The following is a 24,768-nucleotide window of genomic DNA, read 5'->3' as shown; positions in this document are numbered from 1 at the left end:
CCAAATAGTCAGCAATGAGCTGCTGGAATTGTACAATCCGTAACTCAACTGCAAAATTGTCTCATTATTGCTTCTCCCTTTGGCCTTGAGTCTAACTTCCATATCTCTTGGACACTGATATTAATCTTGTGGGTATCCATACGATTATATGGTACAACGCATCATCTGGCTCTGTGAATGGGGAAGACATTATTCAAGGAGCAGGAAAGTCAATGGTCCTGACAAAGGGTCTTGGCCCGAAATGTTGACTTTCCTGTTCCTCGGGTGCTGTCTGACCTATTGTGCTTTTCCAGCTCTGCTTTTATTGACTCTAGCTTCTAGCATCTGCAGTCTTTACTGTCTCCAAGTCAGTGAATTGGGAAGTTGTGGTGTCAGTGGACTAATAATTCAGGAGTCCCTCTACTGTCAACTGGAGCGATCTAAATTCAATTAATGTATCCATAAGTGAAACCGTGATGTTTGCTGTTAAAACTCATCTGGTCAACTAATGCCTATCAGGGAAGGAAATCAGCCGTCCTTACCTGGTTTGCCTTTGTGTCTGGAAAATCACATCTCACAAACTTGATTGAGTTTTTTTTTGACGAGGTGATCAAAGAGACCAGTAAACCTTCGTAAGATCTTCGACAAGATTCTGCATGGTAGATTGGTTAGTAAGTTTAGATCATGTGGGATCCAGGGAAAGCTAGCCAATTGGATACAAAATTGGCTTGATGATAGAAGAGATAGCAAGAACTGCTGATGCTGGAGTCAGAGATAACACAGTGAGGAGCTGGAGGAACACAGCAGGCCAGGCAGCATCAGAGGAGCAGGAAAGCTGATGTTTCAGGTTGGGACCCTTCTTCAGAAATCAGACGATGGTAGAAGGTTGCTTTTCAGTCTGTCACAAGGATTGGTGCTGGGTCCACTGTAGTTCATCATTTATATATAAATGATTTGGATGAGAACATGGCGTGGTATAGTGGACAGTTAAGGAGGCTATCTAAAAGTACAATGAGATCTTGATCAGATGGACCAATGGGCTGGGGAGTGGCAGATGGAGTTTAATTTAGATAAATGTGAGGTGTTGCATTTTGCTAAGACAAACCAGGGCAGGACTTGTACAGTTAATGGTAGGACCCTGGGGAGTGTTGTTGAACGAAGAGACCTAGGGAAGCATGTGCATAGTTCCTTGAAAGTGAAGTGGCAGTTAGACAGGGTGGTGAAGAAGGCGGTTGGCACACTTGCCTTCACTGGTCAGATCACTGAGCACAGGAGTTGGGACATCATGTTGCGGTCTTATAGGACACTGGTGAGGCTGCTTTTAGAGTACTGTGTACAAATCTGATTGCCCTGCTATAGAAAGGATATTGTTAAACTAGAAAGTGTGCAGAAAAAATTTACAAGGACGTTGCCGGGAATGGAGGATTTGAGTTATACAGACAGGCTGGGACCTTTATCCCTTGGAGAGTTGGAGGTTGACGAGTGACCTTATAGAGGTTTATAAAATAATGAGGGGCATGGATTAGGTGAAGGTCTTTTCTTTCTAGGGTGGGGGAGTCTAAAAGTAGGGGACTTAGGCTTAAGGTTAGAGGGGTAAGATTTAAAAGCGACATGGGAGGCAACTTTTTCCACACAGAAGGTGGGGCGTGTATGGAACGATGGGTACAATTATGCAATCCTCTGAGATCTTGCTTTTATTTATTAAAAAAGTCATATTGGAGACAAATATGACATTTCAAATCCCTTCAACTGGATCTTCCATCACTGGCAAGAATATAGTAAAATTAATTTATGTTCAGTCATACATATTGATCTGGTCTTGCAGTGACCATAGTACATGAGTAGGAAAGGTTTAGAGGGATATGGGCCTAACACAGGCAAATGGGACAAGTTCAGTTTGGAAAACCTGGCAGCACGGATTAATTGGACTAACGGGTCTGTTTCTGTGCTGTATGACTCTATGACTGTGTGAATCTAAAACATGTGACTACAGAGACAGCGAGAACTGCTGATGCTGGAGTCAGAGATAACAGTGTGGAGCTGGAGGAACACAGCAGGCCAGGCAGCATCAGAGGAGCAGGAAAGCTGACGTTTCGGGTCGGGATCCTTCTTTAGAAAAAACAAACCCACAGCAATATGTTACACTGTAACCTGTTGACTAAAATGGTGGAGCAAGTCACTCAGTTCAAGGTTTATTACAAATGGGCAACAAATGCTGACCTTGGCAGCGACATCCACATCCTTTTTTAAAATAAAAAGCCAGCATCCAGAGGATTAGACCAGAAGATAGCAAAGCAGAAGTAGGACATTCAATGAGATCATGGTTGTTCGATAATCATGAGCTCCACTTTCCTGCTTTATTCCCCATAACCCTTGACTCTGTTACTGATTCAAAATCTATCTCAGCCTTGGAAACGCTTAACGGACCTGCCTCAACAACGCTCTGTGACAAAGAACTTCACAGATTCACAATCCTTTGAGATCTTTATTTATTAAAAAATCACATTGGAGATAAATAGATGACACTTTGAATCCCTTCAGCTGAATCCTCCATCAGTGGCAAGAACATAGTAAAATTAATTTATGGTCAGTCATATGTATCCTGGTCTTGCAGTGACCATTGTCATACAATCGAGGATTGTCTAGAATTAGCTTTGTTGTCACATGTACTTATGTGAGTACAAGTCAACACTTACAGCGCCATATTAGGTATGAAAGTACCTAGGTACAGATTCTTCAGTACAAGTTCTGAGGGGAAAGAAAATTGGAAAAATAAAGAAATAAAAATTCAGAATAACAGTCTTTCCAACCCAGTCCATGCTGGCACCTAGCCACCAGACTGTGCTGGGCTTCACCTCAAGGCTGGAAATCCTCGCTGGGCCGAGAAACTGTCTCATTAGGCTGGGAGACTGTCATACTGGGCTGCCAAGTGAATGCCATGCCAGGCCAGGAGACAACCATGCCAGGCTGGCCCAAGAGATGCCACACCAGACTGAGAGATTTCCATGCCAGGGTGCGAGACCACCACGCTGAAGCTGGGATTTCAGGACTTTTTTTTTTCCCCTTTTATTCGTTCACAGAATGATGTTGTCACTGGCCAGTCCAGGCCAGCATTTATTGCCCATCCCTAACTGCCCAGAGGGCAGTTAAGAGTCAACCACATTGCTGTGGGTCTGGAGTCACATGTAGGCCAGACCAGGTAAGGACAGCAGTTTCCTTCCCCAAAGGGTATTAGTGAATCAGATGGGTTTTTCCCAGCAATCGGCAATGGATTTATGGTTATCATCAGCGTCTTAATTCCAAATATTCATTGAATTCAAATTCCACCATCTGTCATGGCAGGATTTGAACCCAGGTCCCCAGAATGTTATCTAGGTCTCTGGATTAACAGTGAAGCGATAATACCACTAGGCCATTGCCTCGCCATCATCACCAAGAAGAAAGGAGGACTAAAAACACGAGAGGAAAAAAAGGAAAAAAAATGGATAGAGCAGACAAGCTCCAGCTGCACAGTCTTATTTTGCTGCCATCTTGAAAGAAGAAGGTGTCTAATTTTGGAGGCTCTATCCCCCCACCATCGCCTTAAGGGATCTGCTGAATAAAAGGACAATCCTATTGTGCTAGATCTTGTCAGGCTATTTTAGTGCACAAAGTATTCCTAAGTTTCGCTGGCACTTTCTAATAACCAGCATCAAATCGTGAAGACAACACCAGCTGTCCAATTACAAGCTCGGTCTTGTGCACCTTTGTCCATTGGACTGCATCAGACTGTTAGTTAGTGACAAAATTGAGGCATCATTTGATGGTCATTAATGAGAAACATTAAACCTGTGAGGAGTACTTGCTCGCATTTCTCATGAATGACTTTGGCTATTTTACTAAACATTTACAATTTGTGTTAAAGCCATAACCTGAAGATTTTGCAGCAAATAGTTCCCATGGCATGATAGGAATACTGTTACTGGCAGCTAGAGTCCCAGGGTAGTTGTTTGCTTCTGTAGGAGTTGTTAAGTGATGGCAGAATAGGAAGGGTTCTCATTACAAGGTCATCAGCCTTATATCCTGATGGTGTAGAGATGAATGTATATCTCAGAGACACTCTGGTACCGTTCCCCATTGCAAAACATATATGAATGACCCTGAAATCTATATCATGGTCAGCAGATGAGTGGCAATTTACTATAATTGTGATGAGGCATTTTGGAGAGACTGCAGAAGGTGGAATTGTTCTCCTTCAAGCAGGCAGCCTTAACAGGGGGTTTAATGGGACACTTAAAGTCATGAAGATCTCTGATACAGTCAGTAAAGAGACTTGGTGGTATTTATGCCCTTCCCCAAAGTGGGTTTGGTGAAGGGTTGGACATTTAATCAGAGGGAGGATTGCAGGAGGGGTTTCTTTCCATCTGGTCTGATGAAGTCTGTTGGACAACCTTTCCATCCCATAATCAATATCTGCAAGTAATGCCCAGCTAAGGACACATTCCACCTGCCCATCAGTTTTCCATTCCTTGGGTCCCCATCATCTTAGCTGCTAGTTAACCATCACTCAGTGAGGTTGTGCACTGGAAATTAAACTGCACTATCCCCTGAGGCATATCAAATATGAAAAGATTTAGTCAAACAACCCAAAGTCCCCAATTTATGTGACAGAAAACCTCAGGTTTCTGTGTTTAAAGATAAAACATTTTACATAAAAGATTGTCAATTAGGAAAAATGAATTGCTAAGTTATAACTCAACAACTTAAATTTTATCCCATTTCAAACACCCCTCTTTGTTAACACACAGACAAAGACAAGATGTGGATATTCAGGGTTGAAAGGGGATAAAGTATTGGGGAAACGCAGCCCAATAGCACCAGTCCAGACCAGAGAATTTGATGAGTTGTTTTCTTCTCTTCCTTTCAGTTCTTTTGTCACTGTTCGCTGTTGATGTCAGGTTGTTTGCAAACTGGTGCTGTCTTCTATTCACCTGTTGAGAGCTTGTCCTTTTACTGTCATTAAATGTGTTTTATTCTAAGGCAACAAGGGATTTGTACAGATTGATGAGTAGAAGACAGCTAGCTGTCACTGGGGACTTTTTAGTATCTCCACATAGAAGAGAGAGTGCCCTACTGCTACACTGGCCCTAAACAAGCCATAACCCTTAGTCAGGAACCATTCAAAATGTTGCTGCCAAGCAATCATCTCGTCGTTCAGAATCCATCGGCTCTGTGCTTTTGCTGTCAAGAACCTCACAGTCTGTTTTTATCAAATTCTATACCGAGAAGGAGGGTGTGAGGACAGAATTTGGAAGAAGGACTGTGCAGTTTGACAGGAGGAATGAGGAAGTATTAGAGGTTTTGGTGGGTTTAAAAATGGACAAATCCCCAAGTCCGTTTGAGGTGTATTTCAGGCTGCTATGGAATACCGAGGATGGAATTTTGAGGGCTTTCACACAAATGGTTAATTGTTCTCTGGCCATAGGGGAGATGCCAGAGGATTGGAGGACAGCTAATGTGGTCCCACTTTACAAGAATGATGGTGAGGATAAACCAGGGAATAAAAGGTCAGTGACTCTCACATCAGTGGTAGGGAAAGGATTGAGGGAAAAATTAACAGAGAGAATTAATCTCCATTTGGAGAGGCAAGGTTTGATCAGGGACAAACAGCATAGCTGTGTTTCTTATTGATTGTTTGTGAACTATATAAATGATATAGGTGAGAATGCTTGCAGATAACATGAAGGTTGGCTGGATGGTTAATAGTGAGGGAGAAAATCTTGGGTTGCAGGAAGATGTAGCGGGGTTGGTCAGATCGGCAGATCATGGGCAGATGGGTTTAACCTGGGTAACTGTGAGGTGATGAACTTTGGGAGAAACAACAAAACAAGGGAGTTCCCAATAATGCTCAGGCATTAGGAGGCTCAGAGGAACAAAGGGATCTTGTGGTGCTTGTCCACAAATCCCTGACAGTGGCAGGACAGATTAATTGAGAGTTGTTAAGAAGACGTATGAGACACTTGCCTTTATCAGTTGTGGCATAGATTACATGAGCAGGAAAGTTATGTGGGAGCTGTATGAACCTCTGGTTACTGTATTTAATAGAATTCACAATTCCTGAGATACACAATTCGTCTGTGTCCATAATCAGCAAAACCTGGACAACATTCAGAGTTGGGCAGATAAATGGTAAGGAACATTTGTGTGATACATGTGTAAAGTAATCACCTTCTTCAGTGAGAGTAGTTAGCTGTCTGCCCTCGACGTTCAATAGCATTTGTGACTAATATTACTGTAGCCTTAACTCTACCTTCCTGCCCGTTCCCCCTTAAACTTTAAATCTCTTATCACTAAAGAATTTCTCTAACAGCCTTGATTTGAATATGTTCAATGGCCCAACATCCATTGGTCAATAGCAAACAGAATTTCAAACAGTAATGACCCTCTGAGTGAGGCAGGTCACCTTACCTCCTTTGTAAATGGGGAACCTCTTCTTTTTAAGCTCTGCCCCTGTGTTTGCTGTGTTGAAGCCCCCTCAGAATTTTATGTTTCAAAATGATCACTCATCTTTCTTCTAAACTCCAGCGAATACAGGCCTAACCTGGGGAGGCAATGGCCTGGTGGCATTATTGCTGGACTGTTACTCCAGAGACCCAGGTAAAGTTCAAATCTCGTCATGGCAGATAGTGGAATTTGAATTAATTTTTTTTTAAATCTGGGATTAAGAATCTAATGATGAGCTGAAATTCATTGTCAGTAGTTGGGAAAAACCCATCTGGTTCACTGATAATCTTTAAGGAAGGAAACTGCCATCCTTACCTGGTCTGGCCCACATGTGACTCCAGACCCACAGCAATGTGGTTGACTCTTAACTGTCCTCTGGGCAATTAGGGATGGGCAATAAATGCTGGCCTAGGCAGCGATGCCCTCATCCTGTGAATGAATTTTTAAAAAAACCCTGCTTAACATTGAAATCTTTCTGAACTGCTTCCAGTGTAAATATATTCCTCCTGAAGTAGAGTCATAGAGATGTACAGCATGGAAACAGACCCTTCGTCCATGCTGGCCAGATATCCTTAATTAATCTAGTCCCATTTTTAGCATTTGGCCCATATCCCTCTAAACCCTTCCTATTCACGTACCCATCCAGATGCCTTTTAAATGTTTTAACTGTACCAGCCTCCATCACTTCCTCTGGCAGCTCATTTCATACATGCACCAGCCTCTGTGTGAAAAAGTTTCCCTTTAGATCCCTTTTTAAACTTTTCTCTCTCATCTTAAACTCTAGTTTTTGGATTCCTCTACCCGGGGAAAAGACCCTGGCTACTCACCTTATCCATGCCCCTCATGATTTTATAAACTTCTATAGGGTCACCCCACAGCCTCTGGTGATTCAGGGAAAATAGCCCCGGCCTATTCAACCTCTCCCTGCAGCTCAAACCCTCCAAACCTGGCAACATCCTTGTAAATAAATGAGCAAAACTGTATACAGTACTCAAGTTTGGGCTAATCGATACCCTATTCAGTTTTAGCAAGTTTTCCCTATTTTATATCTAAACCACTTTAGATAAAAGGCCACAGAACCTTTCTGAAATTGTATACTAATAATATGCAGCATTGTACTCTTCCATGGGCACAGATCCAGTAAACCGAATAAGTTACAAAGTGGGTATTAAAAAAAGAGAGTGGGTTAACGATATTTGATTGCATGGTGTATATTGTCTTTGATGTAGAAGCTGACCCCTGTGTTTGTCTTTTTTTTTAAGATTTGGTATCTCGAGGGGCTGTCACCTACCAGCTGGACTATTCCTGCTGTTACAACACATTGTTGCTGGATGAGGAGCGGGGCAAATTATTTGTGGGATCGAAGAATTACCTCATCGCTCTCAACTTAGAAAACATCAGCAAACATGACAAGAAGGTGAGTAATGCTCAGACATGGACTATATATCCGGCAAGTCTGAGGGCTTCACTACCCAAGAAGCTGACCTACTGAGGGATGCTGATTAATGAGTTAAAAGATTTACATTCCAATTACGGAAGTGAAGGAGACAATAAGAATATCCAAGGGGTAGTTGGCAGAATAACTGGAAAGTTTTGGTTCAGTTCCTGGGAATACTCTGCTTGATCAAACCATCAATTTCCTCCACAACCTTTTTATTTCTCACCCTGCATTGTTTGAATCCACTTTCCAGTCTAGTTGGGAGTTTACATTGTTGGGTGCCTGGCTGCAAAGAAAGAACTTGAAGTAGATTACATGAGCTTTCTTCAGTACATTCCTCAGGGGCTCACGTCAGTGGAGGTACTTCTAGACTCGGCTGTCGTCTTCTACAGCTAACAGCTCCTGTTCACCAATAGGAATGGGAAGAATGCGGATTTTTGGTTTCAGGAACATGAGAAAACGACAGAAAATATTTTGAAAACTTTTATGGTTTTATTATAACCATGACAGGATGACAATTTAATGAACCAGTTGAAAGGTGGTTCTCTCTCTTTCTCTCTTTCTTTCTCTCTCTTTCTCTCTTTTTCTTTCTTTCTTTTTCTTTCTTTCTTTCTTTCTTTCTTTCTTTCTTTCTTTCTTTCTTTCTTTCTTTCTTTCTTTCTTTCTCTGTCTCTCGCTCTCTGGTTCTTTCTCTGTCTCTCGCTCTCTGGTTCTCTCTTTTTCTCTTGCTTCCCTCTTTCTCTTTACAATGCTCTGAAGTGAGAGTCTAGATGCATTATGAAGTGGAGCTTAAATCCCTACCTTTCTGACAGGGAGCTGAAAGCAGCTACATTGGGACACACAGACCCCTTAGCCAGGGTAGTGCTGACTTGCTTCCCAGCCTTGCTGACCATTATTGCACTCACTGGGGTTTCTTGGCCAAGGTTGGGAGCAGGACCCAGGAGTTAATCTCCTCCCCCTCTACCCTGGACGAGATAAACCCACCTCTACAAAGCAGACTAAGCTTGGAGACATGAGCGGAGACGAGACATTGATTGGAGGACCCACTCTGTGAGCTGAATTCTTCACCTAGTGATACAGAGGGATTTTTCTGGGTTCTGATTTCCCCTGGAGTGAGGGTGGGTGGCTGGAGCAGTCATTCAATGTGATTTTTTTGATATGACGACACTCCTTATCTTACCTGGAGTTAGGTTGGCTATCCAATGAAGATTCTAAAAACTGGAGGGACAGTTAGGAACCTCTTAGTTTGAAAGGAACAGCACAGTATCAATGAAACAAAGCGTCTCTTTGTGTGTGCATGTCTGTGTGTTAGAGTGTGCATCTGTGTGTGTGTGTGTGTGTGTGTGTGTGTGTGTGTGTGTGTGTCCTCCTACACCCAGGCAAACAGGAAGGGTGGCTACTTCACCCTGAAATGCTGCCACCCCTTCTCCAATCAGCAAACTGGGCAGGGGACTACCTCTGATCGGCTAAACTGGCCTCCGTTGCCTCAGTGAACCTGGACCAGAAATGTCCCGGGGACTGGATGGAGGAACAGGGGCCTGGTACAGTCCCCGGCAATTCCTGCTACTGGCAAGGCCCTGCAAATCTAGGCCCAAGTCTCGAATGACCACATCATGTGAAAAGAATTCTTTAAAAGGCTGCATTCCTTCCTAAGCATATCGTTGCCGAACCTTTATGAGATCGTGGCGTTCTTTTAGTCCAAAGTGGCAGCCGAAAGAATTCTGTTGTCACAAGCAACAGACCCTGATTGCAATGAATTAACGCATTAGCTGCGTTTTTTTTTGGTTCGGAACTATGTGATGCTGGTGGATTTGGTGAGAGGCAGGGAGGAGGGGTGGGGAAGGCAGATTTAAATAACCCCTTATGATTTGTGCTCTCCTTCCTCCCCGACATGCAGTGACCAGATTCCCATTTCTCCTCCCATGTGATTCCCATGTGGAATATTACGTAACCAGCTGAAACAACACTGCATTTCACTGATATCTTTCTCTGCTTAATGGTTGGGGCGTGGCTGAGGCCCTTGTTTTTCAGGCAGCTGCTGAATCTGATAAATGAAGATGCATTCCACTGCTAATTAAAGCGAAGTTGATGGGCTACAATGAGGACATTCGTTGAAAACATCCTACATTAGGTTGACATGCAGCTTAGCTGATGTCTGAGCTGTTACCAGGCAGCACTTCAATACCTTCTGTGTTGAATTTAAACCTCTCCCTTCCTCATTCACTGTCTCTATTGTCTAACTTTACCCTGCTGGTCTGTCCCACCATATCTTATTTTTGTTTTGGCTCTCTCTCTCTGTCTCTCTCTCTCTCTCTCTCTATCTCTGTCTCTCTCTCTCTCTCTCCCTCTCCTCTGCAACCTACCCTTCTGCTGTGTTTTCTGTCCCATCTAGGGACGGCACTAGGTGACTCATTAGTTACCATTACTGCCTCACAGTGCCAGGGGACCTGGCTTTGATTCCAGCTTCGGGTGACTGTCTGTGTGGAGTTTACACATTCTCCCCGTATCTGTGTGGGATTCCTCCCACAGTCCAAAGATGTGCAGGTTAGGTGGATTGACCATGCTAAATGCAGTGTTGTGGGTTTGGGGGCAGGGGGAGAGCTGTGAGGCGGCAGTGCTAACCACTGAGCCACCATGCTGTATATGGTGAATTATGAATTAATTTCCTTTTAAAATCTAGAATTATAAAGCTAGTCTAGTGGTGATCTTCTAACCATTGTTGATTGCTGTAAAAACCCATCTGGTTCACTTATGCCCATTAGGAAAGAAAATCTGCCATCCTTACCTGGTCTGGCCTAGATATGACTCAGACCCATAGCAATGTGTTTCACTCTAAACTGCCCTCTGGGCAATTAGGGATGGCTAATAAATGAATAAATTAAAAAAATTGTGAGCTGTATTACAGAGATCAGTATTTGGATAATAGTCTGTCAAGAGTTTGTTCGAACTCCTGAGTGTCAGACAATAGTCACTCTTTGCTAGGGACAGCACTGTCAGAATAAAGACATCACAGTGAGGGGAGCAGTCACTCAGCTGTGCACGATAAAATCCCAAATCCTAAACCTCATAGCCGCCTCGCTCCCAAGAATTTTTTGCCAAAAGATCAGTAAAGACAGATCAAAGCAGTATCAATGGTATGTAGGACAATAATGGATAATTGTGGATTACAGTGGATAAAGCAACAATTACAGCAATTCAGGCCAAGCAATAATATTGATAGTCCACTTGTCCCTCTTTCCTTATCTAAATCCATCATTGCAACCCTCTTTGCTCTTTTCCCTCATCTGTTTGTCTAACTTCCATAGAGTCATACAGCATGGAAACAGACCCTTCAGACAGCCAGTCCATGCCGACTGTAATCCTTTATTTTCATTCATGGGATGAGGGCATCGCTGGCTAGGCAGAATTTATTGCCCATCCCTAATTGCCCAGAGGGCAGTTAAGAGTCAACCACATTGCTGTGGGCCTGGAGGCACATGTAGGCCAGACCAGTTGAGGATGGCGGTTTGCTTCCCTAAAGGACATTAGTGAGCCAAATGGGTTTTTCCAACAATCGGCAATTGACTCAAGGTCATTATTCGATACTTAATTCCAGATATTTTATTGAACTCAAATTCCACTATCTGCCATGGCCGGATTCGAACCTATGTCCCCAGAATGTTATCTGGGTCTCTGGATTAACAGTCCAGCGATAAAGAATCACAAACTAAGCTAGTCCCACCTGCCTGCTCCTGTCCCATATACCTCCAAACCTTTCCTATTCATGTACTTAGCCAAATGTCTTTTAAATGTTGCAATTGTGCCCACAAGCAGCACTTTAATACACCAATACTATTCCCTTCATTACCTTCCTAGTGAGTGTGCCATTCTTGCCACTTTCTGAGTGAAGTGGTTTTCATTTCGGAATTTCCTGTTGGATTTCTTGGTGACTCTCTTATATTGATGGCTTTTGGCTACACTTTTCCAAACAAGAGGAAACATTCCCTTCATATCCATTCGAAAACAAACTTCTGTCATTTCAAAGAAATCTATTAAGTCACCCTCAGTCTGCATTATTTTTAAAGAGATGATTCCTTCAGTCTTCTGAATGTTTTACTGGAGGAAACAGCAGATGAAATGAGCAAATATTTTGCTTCTGTCTTCACTATAGAGTGTACAATTCCAGTAATAGTTGTAAATCGAAAGGTGGATAGGAGGAGGAAGTTGGTGAAATTGCAGTCACCAGGGAAGCAGGTGGATGGTACTGTAAGCTGACAAGACCCTAGCTCCTGATACGTTTCAATCTCGGGTGTTAAAAGTGGTTGCTAATGAAGTTATACATGCATTGGCCATAAATATCCAAAATGTGTTAGATTCTGGAAAGTCACAAAAATAACTCTATCCAAGAAGGGGGTGAGGCAGAAAGCAGGAAACTATTGGCCAGTGAGTTTGATGTCTGTCATGGGAAAGATGTTAGAGTTGAGAATTGAAGAATTTATAGCTCAGCACTTGGGAAAACCCAAGGTAGTCAGGAAGAGACAGGATTTCCTTTTTGCAAAGTCATACTTTTAAACCAATCTATTAGCATTCTTTGAAGGAGTAACAGGCACTGTGGGTAAAGGGGAGCCCGCTGACATACTTTACTCAGCTTTCTGGATGTTCCATGTAAAATGTTGCAGTGAAAAGTGAAGGTCTTGTGGTATGGTGGGTAACATTAGCAATAGATACAAAATTGGCTGGTTGGCAATGAAGGTCAATAAATAGGTCTTTTATTGGTTGACAGGATGTGATAATGGAGCTGATATAGAGAAGGGTCTGTGCAGGGCCCTCAGCAATGGATCTAGATGAGAGGAATGAAAGCACAGTAGCTAAGTTTGTGGATGTTACAAATATAGGTAGGTAAGTTATGCAGAGTGCAGAAGGATATAAATATTTTGAGTAAACAGGCAAAAATCTGGCAGAAGGAGTACAATGTGGGATAAAATGAAGCTGTTCATTTTTCTTAAAATAAAATATTATTTAAATATTAGCTGCAGAATTGGAAGATGCAGAGGAATCTAGGTGTTCTAGTGCATGAGTCAACAGATGTTGATATGTGGCTACAGTGAGTGATTAAGAAGACAAATGGAATACCCGAAGGTTGCAGGAATAGCATCTCATTTTTCGCTTGGGAACCCTGCAGCCCAATGGTAACAATGTGGACTTCACAAGCTTCAAAATCTCCCCCCCACCGACTGCATCCCAAAACCAGCCCAGCTTGTCCCTGCCTCCCTAACCTGTCCTTCCTCCCACCCATCCACTCCTCCCACCTCAAGCCCCACCCTCACCTCCTACTACCAGCCTCATCCCGCCTCCTTGACTTGTCTGTCCTCCCTAGACTGACCTATCCCCACCCTAATTCCCCACCTACACTCACCTTTACTGGCTCCATCCCCACCTCTTTGACCTGTCTGTCTCCTCTCCACCTATCTGCTCCTTTATCCATCTTCCAACCACCTCCCCGCTCTGTCTATTTATTTCAGAATCCCCTTCCCCTCCCCGATTTCTGAAGAAGGGTCCAGACCCGAAACGTCAGCTTTCCTGTTCCTCTGATACTGCTTGGCCTGCTGTGTTCATCCAGCTCTACACCTTGTTAACTCTATAATGGAATACCGTCCTCTTTTCTTTTTAACCAGGAATTGAATTTAACATTAAAGATGTTATGCTTCAGCTCTATGGGGCATTGGTGAGACCTCATTGAAGTATTTAAGACTCTGTGTGGTCTTGACAAAGTGGACAAAGGATGTTTCTCCTTGTGGGTGAATGCAGAACTAGGGAGCACTGTCTTAAAAATTAGAGGTCACTCTTTTTGGATGGTGATGAGGAGAATTGTTTTCTCAGAGGGTTGTGTGACTTTGCAACTCTGCAGCCCAGAAAGGTGCTGGAGGCAGGGTCATTAAATGTTGTAAAGGCAACAGTATGTAAATTCTTGTTGGACAAGTGAAATAAAGATCATCAGGTGAAGATGGGAAAGTGATACTCAAAATGTAAAGAGGTCAGCTGTGACCTTACTGAATGTTTGAACAGGTTGGCGGGGCCAAATGGCCTGCTTCTGCTTGCTAATTCACATATTTGTAAATTTTGGCTCATTCAAGATTGAGTCATTTGATGGGCAGAGTGCCAAGTCAGAGGCCATGGAGGGGTTTGCTGGCTTGGCAGCATTTATTACCCATCCCTAATTGCCCAGAGGGTGGCTGAGAGCCAACCACATTGCTGTGGGTCTGGAGTCACATGTAGGCCAGACCAGGTAAGGATGGCAGCTTTCCTCCCTAAAGGACATTAGTGAACCAGATGGGTTTTTCCCCACAATCAACTTGTGGTCATCATTAGATTCTTAATTCCAGATATTTTTATTGAATTCACATTCCACCATCTGTCATGGCGGGATTCAAACTCAGATCCCCAGGATGTTATCTGGGTCTCTGGATTAACAGTCTAGTGATAATACCACTAGGCCATTGCCTCCCTTGTGAATGCTTTACTGCAGAAGGCAGTAGATGCTGGGTCATTAAGTTTGTTTGAGGCTGAGAGATTATTAATCGGTAAGGGAATCCAGGGTTATGGGGAAAAGGCAGGAAAGTGAAGCTGAGGATTATCGGATCAGCCATGATCTCATTCAAAGGCAGTGCAGAATCGATGGGCTGAATGGCCTATTCTGCCTTTACATCTTATGGCTCAACCTTCAGAGCTATTGCCAAATGGGCATTGCCAAGCAGGTCTGCCCTAGCCAGCCCACAGGACATGTAACTGTTTAAAGCCTCAAGGGAGGGCCTGGAGGAAGTAATTTTATTTATTGCCAAAAAGCTCGTTCTATCATTCACTGAGTTAGTAATCCAGATGGCTTCTCTCATTGACTCTTACATCATGTATTTTGACAGAAAATAATAAGATTAGAGCATGCTCTCAGAAAACAAATTTGTTGCCAATTTCAATTTCAAGCCAGTAATTATTGTGAGAAATTTGTAGCCTTGCTGGTAGGCATTTCAACGATACACTTTCTCAGCGCTGCACCAATGTAGATGTTCAGAGAATTAATGCAGTCCCTTGGGTTTATTATGTAATGTTGTTTAGTGTGCTTCAATTCCCAGTTAACTGAAATGACTGATGAACCTGACTGAACGGATTTAGCTATGTTTTCTGAAACAAGCCATGATTAGTTTGGTAGCTGTCTCACCTCTGAAATAACTATATCATGGATGCAAATTCTAGTCCAGGTAACTTCAAAATGTAATCCCAGGCTCATAACCCAGTCCTGGATCTGAGGGGCATGTCTTTCAGGCAGTGTTTTAAACTGAAGCCCCTTTTTCTGTCTCCAATGAGCTTAAAGCATCCCTAGGCTTCATTCAATAAAAAAAGGCAAAGATGCGCTCTATGGGGAATATTTATCCCACAACTGAACAGATTCTCAGGCTCTCTGTCAAATTGACTGTTTGCAGGATCTTGCTCTCCTCTCATTGGCTTCTGTGCTTTTCCAAGTAACCTTAATAAGCATACCTCAGTGATCGCAAAGCACCTTGGACTTGGGATGCCCTGAGGTTGTGAAAGGTGCTATATAAATGCAAGTCATTTCTTTCTTTCGACACCCCTGAAGTGATAGAAGATCTTTTGTTGGTCGTAAAATTATTCCTAAGAATCCCTAAAGTGTGGGAGCAGGCCATTCAGCCCATTGAGTCCACTGACCCCTCTGGAGAGCATCCTACCCAGACCCACCCCCTACCCTATATTTTCCCATGGCTAATCCACCCTAACCTGCACATCTTTGGGCTGTGGGAGGAGACCGGAGCACCCAGAGGAAACCCACGCAGACACGGGGAGAATGTGCAAACCCCACATTGACAGTCACATGAGGCTGGAATTGGACTGTTATCCCTAGCATTGTGAGGCAGCAATGCTAACCACTGAGCCTCAGTGCTCCTTTATGAAAAGCAGCCTCAGTGTAGATATTCCCCATTTGTTAGGGAGGAACTCCTGGTTCTTTCAACAGGGCCCTGCTTATAAATGGTCACATCCATTGTACAGGGTGAGAGCTGATCTGTCCATTGCAGGTAAATGGGGGATTACTGCTTAATCAACTTACTCAATTACAGAATGATGAGGCTGTCATATATTTATCTCCAGTCTAGGTATCTAAGGGGCTGAAAGGCCTTCTCTTATCCCTAATACTCCTGCCTGATTAATAAAGTATAGAAACATAAAAAAGATTTATCCCATATCCTTAGACTCGGACTCCTGGTTTTGGACTCCCCGGTCATCGGGAACATCCTTTCTGCATCTACCTTGCTAGAATTTTATAGGTTTCTATGAGACTCTCCCTATACATTCTTCTGAAGTCCAGTGAATATAATCCTGACCGATTCAGTCTCCCCTGTGTAGTTATGTGGGTCATTGCCATGAACTGTGCAGTTCCAGTTGCTACCATTTCTGTACTGTGCATGTTGCTGGCGAGACTTTTAAACACAGTGCAGTGGCAGATTGAGGTGAATCTGCATGTGAGGGGACACTTCAGGAATGGAAGGGTTAACGTTTCTGCCACCTGTGTGTTTCTGTAATTCTGAAAGGTTGGCTTTCATTGCGTAGGTAACTGCTGTGAGCCCTTTGGCTGTGGAATTCCAGGTAGGGAGGAGGATGAGGTTGGTGTTGACCTGATGGTGCTGTTGCTCCATTCAACTTATTGCGGTTCTCTTTCTTACAGATTTACTGGCCAGCCCCTGTGGAATGGAGAGAAGAGTGTAACTGGGCAGGCAAGGATTTACATGTGAGTACAATCCCTTCTGATTACCTTGACAGTCTCTGCCTGATTGACAATTGGCGACAACTGTGAACAGGAAGTCGGGGGGGGGGGGTCTCTTGTGTCCAGCTTGGAAATGATGCCTCCCCCTTCAACTGATCTGACATTCCTCCCCTTCACTTTCTTGCCTTTTTCCCAAAAACCTTGGTTCCCTGACTGATCAGGAATCTCTCTATCTCAGTCTTAAATAGACACAAGGACTCTGTCCCCACAGCTGTCTGTGGCAAGGAGTTCCAAAGACACTTAACCCTCTGAGGAAAGAAATTCCACCTCATCTCAGTCTTAAATTGGTGCCTCTTTATTTTGAGGCTATGCCCTCTGGTCCTAGACTCTTCCCATGAGAGGAAACTTCCTCTCAGCATTTACCCACCCTTTAAGAATCCTATATGTTTCAGTGAGATCACCTCTCATTCTTTTAAACCCCAGTGATCAGAGTGCCAGCCTGTTTAGTCTTGTCTCATAAAATAATCCCTCCATAATGTTGATTATCTCAGTGAACCTTCTCAAAACTGCCTCCAAGGCAGTAAATTTTTGTTTAGGTAAGAAGCCCAAAACTGCTCACAGTACTCCAGATGTGGTCTCACCAGCACCTTGCACAGTTGCAGTAAGACTTCCCTGCTCTTATACTCCAATCTCCTCGAAATAAGCGCCACCATTCCTTATTACCTGCTGCCCCTGTGTGCTAGCTGTTTGTGTTCCATGCACAAGCAGACCCCAATCCCTTTGAGTTGCAGCTTTCTGCAGATTTTCTCCATTTAAATATTATTCTATTGTTTTGTTCTTCCTTCCAAAATGATAAACTTGCACGTTTTCCCACATTATGCTCCATTTGCCAACTTTGTGCCCACTTACTTAAAGTCTCACTGTCTTTCTGTAAATTGTTTGTATCCGTCTTGCAACCTGCCAGTGTATGCGTCAGTAGCCTATGTTAATAAGCAGAATATAGGTCAGCTGTTTCTGAAAGCAAAAACACGAAAACAAGATACAGCCACTGTGGAGGAAAAGAACATTATAAAACTGAAGGATGGAGTTCACGGCCTGAAGTTGTTGATCTCCCTGTTGAGTTCAGGAGGTTGTAAAGTACCTAAGGTGAAAAATGAGGTGCTGTTCATCCAACTTGTGTTAGGCGCCACTGGAACACTACAGCAGACCCAGGAAAGAATGGGAATGTGAAAGCAGGATGTATTAACATGGCAGGTGACCGGAAGTCGGTTGATGCCTTGTGGACTGAGCGGAGGTGTTCCGTGAAGCCGTCACTGAATCAGTGTTTGGCATCCTTAGTGGAGAGGAACCCACCCCCATTGTGAGCAGTGTAAACGAAAGACAAGATTGAAGGATATTGCAAGTAAATCGCTGCTTCACCTAGAAGCGTGTTTGTGAGATTGAGGAGGAAAGAGGGTTAATAGGTAAAGCCACCGTAGTCCTGGTGGGCTGCTCTCTCATTGGAGAGATCCAACTAGTGGTGAGTTTAACCTGAGGGTCACCAGACCTCCAGCAAGATTGGGAAGGTAGGACCATCATGGTAACCTCAGCCAGTGTGGGAATTGAACCCATACTGTTGGTCTCATCCAACCAACTGAGCTAACTTTATGAATTGCATGGGAAGCTGCCATTGGCGGGAGATGAGGTGTTGGGGGTGGTATTAGATCTAAGAGTCAGATTTGAAGGCAAATCTTAAAGGTGAGAGTTTCAGAAAGGTGTAGGGAGAGAGTTCCAAAGCTTAGTGCCTGAACAGTTAAAGGCCTGGCTGCTAATGGTGAAGTGATCAATAATGTGATTGTGCGTAGGATTGACAACCTTGACTAGATGAATTTCTACAAGTTTTGTTGCCTGTTTCACCTACAATGACCTCCAGATCAAACAGCCCTTTTTTGAACAATGTACGATAGTGACAACCTAAAATGTGTTCAAGAACAATGAAAGAAACTCCCAGTGAATTATTTAATGCACCTATGTTTTTTCCCCTGGATAGTCTGTAGCAGCCCTGAGTTTAATGTTTAATTCCTGGAAACTCCAGGTCAACACTGGAATGTTGGCAAGGTCAATTGTGAGAGGCTGGAATTGGAGGAGTGCAGAGATTGGGATGCGGGAGGGATTGGAGGAGTTTACAGAAACAGGAAGGGGAAATGTGGAAACAGCACTGAGAATTGAAAATGCTAATGTTGAAAAGACATGCAAATTGAGAAAGAATGTTAAACCTTGGAGGTTGTTGATTGGAGGAGAGAGGGAAAACTGATGGGTGAATCTATGGACTGCCACAGCTTTGGTCTTGTGAAAGGTTGTGCTGGAGGATGAGGTGTGACAAACCTCAATTTTGATGGTGAGATGCAGAAAGGAGTAAAAGTACATGAGGTGTGTTTAGTGATTGTAATGAGGTCAGCCACGTGGACCTCACAGAATATGAGTTGGCTGATTGGGGCTATTAACCGGGTCCAATTAGGGAGCGCTAGCTGACAGATATAAACAGGAGTGTCAGGGGTTCTGTTCACTCTGAGAGCTGGCTCTGAGGGAGCTGGATCAGTGTCAAGGTCTCTCCACGTGTAAATAAAGGGTGACTTGGTGACAGCATACTGGAGCTATTTCAGTAATGTTTGCAGTTTTGAAGAAACAAGAAGAAAGCTCAGAAAATCATTGACATGCACCAAGAAGCACCATGAGACAAGAGGGACTGTTTAAAAGTGGGAGACTTGACAAACAGGACGGGGGCTGTATTTAACAGAGCCCAAGTTGCTGATAACAAAAAGCTTTTTCTTATATCTCACAGAACAGGAGTGGGCCATTTGGCCTCTTCAGCCTGCTCTACCATACATTAAAATTGTCACTACTCTGATTGAGGCCTCAACTCCATATTCCTACCTATCTCCGAGACCCTTTGATTCCCTTGTTAGTCAAGAATTTACGTCTGCTTGAAAATATTCAAATGACTCCACCTCTACTGTTCTCTGAGGAAGGGAGTTCCAAAGTCCCTCTGAGAGATGACATTTTATAGAACCCCCACTGTGGAAAGAGGCTGTTTGGCCCATTGTGTCCATGCTGACCCTTCAAAGAGCATCCCACCCAAAACCAGCCCCCTACTCTATCCCTGTAACCCCATGTTTACCATGGCTAATTCACTTAGCCTGCATAGTACAGACAATCTACCATTGCCAGTCAACCTACTCTGCACCTCTTTGGACTGTGGGAGGAAACCAGAGCACCCGGAAGAAACCCACGCAGACACTGGGAGAATGACCAAACTCTACACAGTCACTGAAGGCTGGAATTGCATTGAATTAGCTTTATTGTCACATTTACTGACAGAGCACAGTGAAAAGTTTACAAGTCACCACTTACAGCGCCATCTTAGGTACAAAGATACCTAGGTACAGAATCTTGGTACAAAGCAGAAAAATAAAGGAAAGCAAAGTTTAAAAGTTAAACATGACAGAAATCAAAAAAAAAGAACCACAGTTAACAGTTCAAGACCACAGTCCGTAAACCCCTGGCAATACTGGGCTCACACGCCTCATAAGGGCTTGAATGCCCCTCCTCCAGGCTCAATTTTGCCCCCACAGCCGCCCCGGCTGTCTGTCTGCTCTCGCTGCCCCCCCCCCCCCTCCCCCCACAGCCGCCCCAGGCTGTCTGTCTGCCCCAGGCTCTCGCCGTGTTTAGGATGACCACCATCGACACTGGCGAACCCCTGTTGCGGCCATGTTGGAATTGCCGTCCCTGTGCTGGCTCAACCTCTTCCGCACTGCACAAAATTTGCACCTTTATATACGGTGTGTAGATTAAACTAAGAAAAAAAATGTAGTAAAACAGGAGAAAGAAAAAAGAAAAATAGTCAAAGCAAGTAAAAAGTGAAAGTAAGAGCAGATGAGCCCCGCACCGCTACTCAGCCGCCATCTTGAACCCAGGTCCCTGGAGCTGTGAGGCAGCAGTGCTAACCACTGAGCCACCCTATCCATCATAAATGTGAGATCTTTCTTTTTAAAACTGTCTCTCTTCATTCTAGTCTCTCCCAGCATCCACTAGGTGGGAAGGGGATAGGCTTGCAGGATGAGTGATAGAGGGTTGGTTTGAGACTGAGGAGGGGAAGGGGAGTGGGGAACAGAGGTGATGAGAAATTCATTTACCTCAAGAGGCTAACAAGCCCAGTCACAGCTGGAAAATAATCTGGGCCCTCGGTCTTTTCAGGTATAATTATAGCCTCTCTTTATACCTGGAAAAACTTGTCAAATCTCTGTCAATTTATGAATTTTTTTAAAGGGTGGATTGGGCCAGAGATGTTAGGAAGCTGGAATATTTCCCATCTGCTGTCTCCCTGTATTCAAGCCAACTACCATCAACAGTCTGCTCTCTGCATTTTGAATTCGATCAGACTCGGATTTTGAACGGGTCAGGTGAGCCGTGTATATGTTGTTGAGGTCCACAGCTTGAGATTTCTCACGCTGCAAAGGCAAGATGCCAAAACTTCATACACACACTCGTGGCTGAAACTGGAATGGCTGTTCTAAGCGGTTCTGCTAGGAGGAGTACAATTTGCTTTCCCGTAGCACCTTTTCATAACCTCAGGATGTCCCAGCGTGCTTCGCCACCAATAAAAGCACTCTTGAAGCATTGCCCCCTGTGGCAATTTTAGAAAGACAACAGACAATTTGCAGACTGCAAGCTCCCATCAACAGCAACGTGATAATGAACACATCATCTGGTTTGGATGATGTTGGTCAAGAAATAAATCTTGGCATGGACAACGTCGAAAGCTCTTGCATTCACAGCAGCCCCATGGGATCGTTCTGTGTTTTAATATCAGATGCCTGGATCCTCAGTGTGGAATTCTCTCCCTAAGCCTCTCCACTTCCCACTTTTTTTGATCTACGTTTTACTAAGCTGTCTTAATATTTCTTTTGGAGCTTGATGCCATACATTGTCTTCTAACGTTCTTGTGAAATGCCTTGGAGCACTTCAAGGTGTTATATTGATGCGTGATGTTGTTGCTGATGACCAGCAGAAAAAGTGATAGCCGAAACCTCTGGGACTTGGGTTGGGTTGGCAAAGTGAATGTGCAAATCAATTTTCATAGTACCTTAGGTATTAGTGTTTAGAACAGAACTCGTTCACTGGCAGAGATAAGTAGAGTTAACCTTTCCGAGGATGTGCTGTTGACTGCACGTCAATTTCATTCTGCCTGTGCCTGCTCGAGGTTTTCAGTCAATTGGGTCCCAATAAATGTGGTCATTTTTTTTGTGGCTTGGCACCACAACCAATGAGTAGGGAAGCTATTGGATTTGCAATCAAAAATACAGCCAGTTCACCAATCTCCTTTCCAGGGTGCTCTTGATCAGTTTCAGCCTACTCTAGTTCAGACTGCCAGATTGTCTCGTGATGCTCTCTAAATCGTGTCTCGTGTCAAGGCATCAAGTGATGGCCTCAATGTCTCTTAAAATTTCAAGTGGTCAACATCATCAGCAGTAAAAGCAAAACGCTGCAGACTCTGGGAATCTGAAACAAGCACAGAGAATTCTGGAGAAACTCAGCAGCATCCGTGGAAAGAGATATAGAGTTAATGCTTTGTCCCCGTGACCGCTTCAGAAGAAGATTCAAAACATTAATTCATCATCAACAGACCGGGAAATCAATGGATTTCACTGGACTTGTGAAGGAGCTCCACCATTGCTTTGTTTGCTATGAAATGAGGCACTATGACATTAAGATAAACTTAGATGTACAATCGTGTCCAATCTCGGTGTATATTCAACCAGAAATACACAATGAAAGGGACATAACACCTTGTTCAGGCTTACGTGTGACTCCAGTCATAATCTGCGTGGTTAACTTTTATGCCTTCTGAACTTGTTCACTGATCCAATAGACCCAAGAAGGTTTATAATGTATAACTTCTTACTGTATTTTGTATGCTTTCACTGTATTATAATTACTGCAATGTTTAGCTTTTAACTTTGTTCTTTCTTTCTGTTTTGTTCTTAAGATTCTGTATCTTGGTAGTTGTACTGAAGGTGGTGCCTTGTGTGGCAACATTATACACTCTTCACTGTACTCCTGTACTTTCGTACTTGAGCGCACATGACAATCAAATCAAATTTATGGTTTAAAAACCTCTACCTACTCAGATGGGCTACCAACCAGGAGTGCTCTGAAGTTGAGGTCTTGATATCACCCTCATCCTGAGATCAAGTCAGCAATCCTGACATTACTCGATGATTTGAAGGGACACAGGCAGCAGTCATACTTCTAAGTTATTTATAATAAAACCTTTTGTAACTATAAAGGCTGTATAGTGAAGTTGATAGCATTGTAAACTGTGTTTTGAACAGAGGCTCCAAAAGGAGGGGCTGTTATTGTGTCTGTAATGTTTTGAGAATGATGTTACATGAGTTAACATTGGGCTGTAAGAGTTCCAGATATTCAACATCCCTCCTGTCCCTCTGTCCTGCCCAACTCCATGTCTCCTTCACCCACACCCAATGTCCCACTCACCAGTGTGGACTGGTCTGCTGGGCATCCCAACAGAGGTGCATGGGATATCCAAGGAGTATTGGAGTAGGGTGACATTGCTCCTGGGAGTGGGCCTGAACAGCCCCATTCCTTCCCAGCTGAAGCCAGAGCTCCAGTTGAAGGGGATGGATGGGAGGGGAGCAGATGAGGTGAACTTTTCCTCTCTCGCATTCCTCAAACTGCCAATCCTGAGCAATTCCAAAAGTGACATTTCAATTTCTCTTCAGTTGAGGTCTCTCCACCAGGTTTTCGGTCTCTTCAGAGGGAATAACCAAATCTTCTGCTCTAAACAGCCAGTGTTGCTTTACAGTGTGACAGAAACGGTTGGAGGTTGATAAGGCAAAATTTTCACCTCCTTCCAAGCGAAGCAGCTCACTGGATTGTCAGTGTGCAGTGCTGCAGAGGGCTTAACCATGGATTTCGAACCCAGTTACCTTCTCTGGAGTGGGACGTGAACTCATAGCCTTCCGACTGGTGAGCAGACTGACATCGCGATACAGATCATTTGGATACTCCCTCACTGGGCCTTGTATCAAAACTGGTGCCGATCCTGACTGTCATTACTCACAGACTTGTTTCTACAAGTTTGACAATTCTTACATAATGTGATCTCTCAAAGTTACAAAGATGTTTAAGTCTTAGCCCTGCTGTAACATAATCTCTCGGCTGAGCTTTGCTGAGTAGTGAGAATCACTTGGCACAGTTTGAAACATTCTGACACACACTGATGGCTTGGTGATGTGGGATCTGCACAGCTGAATGTGGTAACTTCCACACTCTCTCTGCTGCACAGCACCTGCTAGACATTACACTTGGGGTTGTGGGGTTGTGGTGCTGTGGGACTGGCTCGCAATCCTGCTCAATGACTTCATCCCATTATGGAGCAGGCTCTGTACTGGGGAGGAACGTGCAACAGACAGCAGCTTGTGGGCATTTGTGTCAAAACAGAGGCACTAGGGGCAGGAGTAGGCCATTCAGCCCTTCAAGCCTGATCTACCATTCAATATCATCATGGCTGATTCGCAATGTCATACTCCATACCCCTTGGTGCCATTTAAATTCAAAAAAAGTATCAATTTCTCTCCTGAATTTATTCAGCGACATGGCCTCCAGCAGCTTACTGTGTTTGCGAATTCCACAGGATCACTACTGTTTTGAGTGAAGGAGGTTTTCCTTATCTCAATTCTAAATGTTCTGGCCCATATCCTGTGTTTCCCTGCTTCTAGATTCCCTGTCCAGGGCAAACCCTCTCCCTGTATCTAGTTTATCCAGCGGTGCTAGAATTTCATATATTTTAATCAGATCCCCTCTCATCCTTCTCAACTCTAGTGAATATAAGCTCAGTTGAATCAACTTGGCCTCATACTGCCATCCCCAGTATCACCATAGTGAACCTCTGCTTCTCTTCCTCTATAGTAAGTTTATCCTTTCTTAGGTAGAAGAATCAAAACTGCACACAATACTCCAGGTGTGGTGTCATCAAGGCCCTGTATGACTAACCTCAGTAAAACATTCCTACTTTTGAAATCAAATCCTCCTGCATCAGAGGGCAATATACAATTTGCCT

The 24,768-nt window shown here is 43.7% G+C and overlaps 1 protein-coding gene across 1 annotated transcript in view; it reads left to right on the top strand.

Moving 5' to 3' along the window:
• Positions 1–5,497: 5,497 nt before the first annotated feature.
• Positions 5,498–24,768, top strand: part of LOC109913124 (semaphorin-3B-like) — a 186,625-nt gene continuing 167,354 nt past the window's right edge. The window contains exons 1-3 of the mRNA XM_048606683.1: positions 5,498–5,525; positions 7,725–7,879; positions 16,611–16,673. Coding sequence (XP_048462640.1) covers positions 5,498–5,525; positions 7,725–7,879; positions 16,611–16,673 — 246 coding nt within the window. The remainder of the gene's footprint in view (positions 5,526–7,724; positions 7,880–16,610; positions 16,674–24,768) is intronic.

This window comes from Rhincodon typus, chromosome 16, assembly GCF_021869965.1.
Source record: "Rhincodon typus isolate 14 chromosome 16, sRhiTyp1.1, whole genome shotgun sequence".
Taxonomy (NCBI): Eukaryota; Metazoa; Chordata; class Chondrichthyes; order Orectolobiformes; family Rhincodontidae; genus Rhincodon; species Rhincodon typus.
The sequence above is the reverse complement of the archived record's forward strand: the minus strand, read 5'-3'. Positions and strand labels throughout refer to the sequence as shown.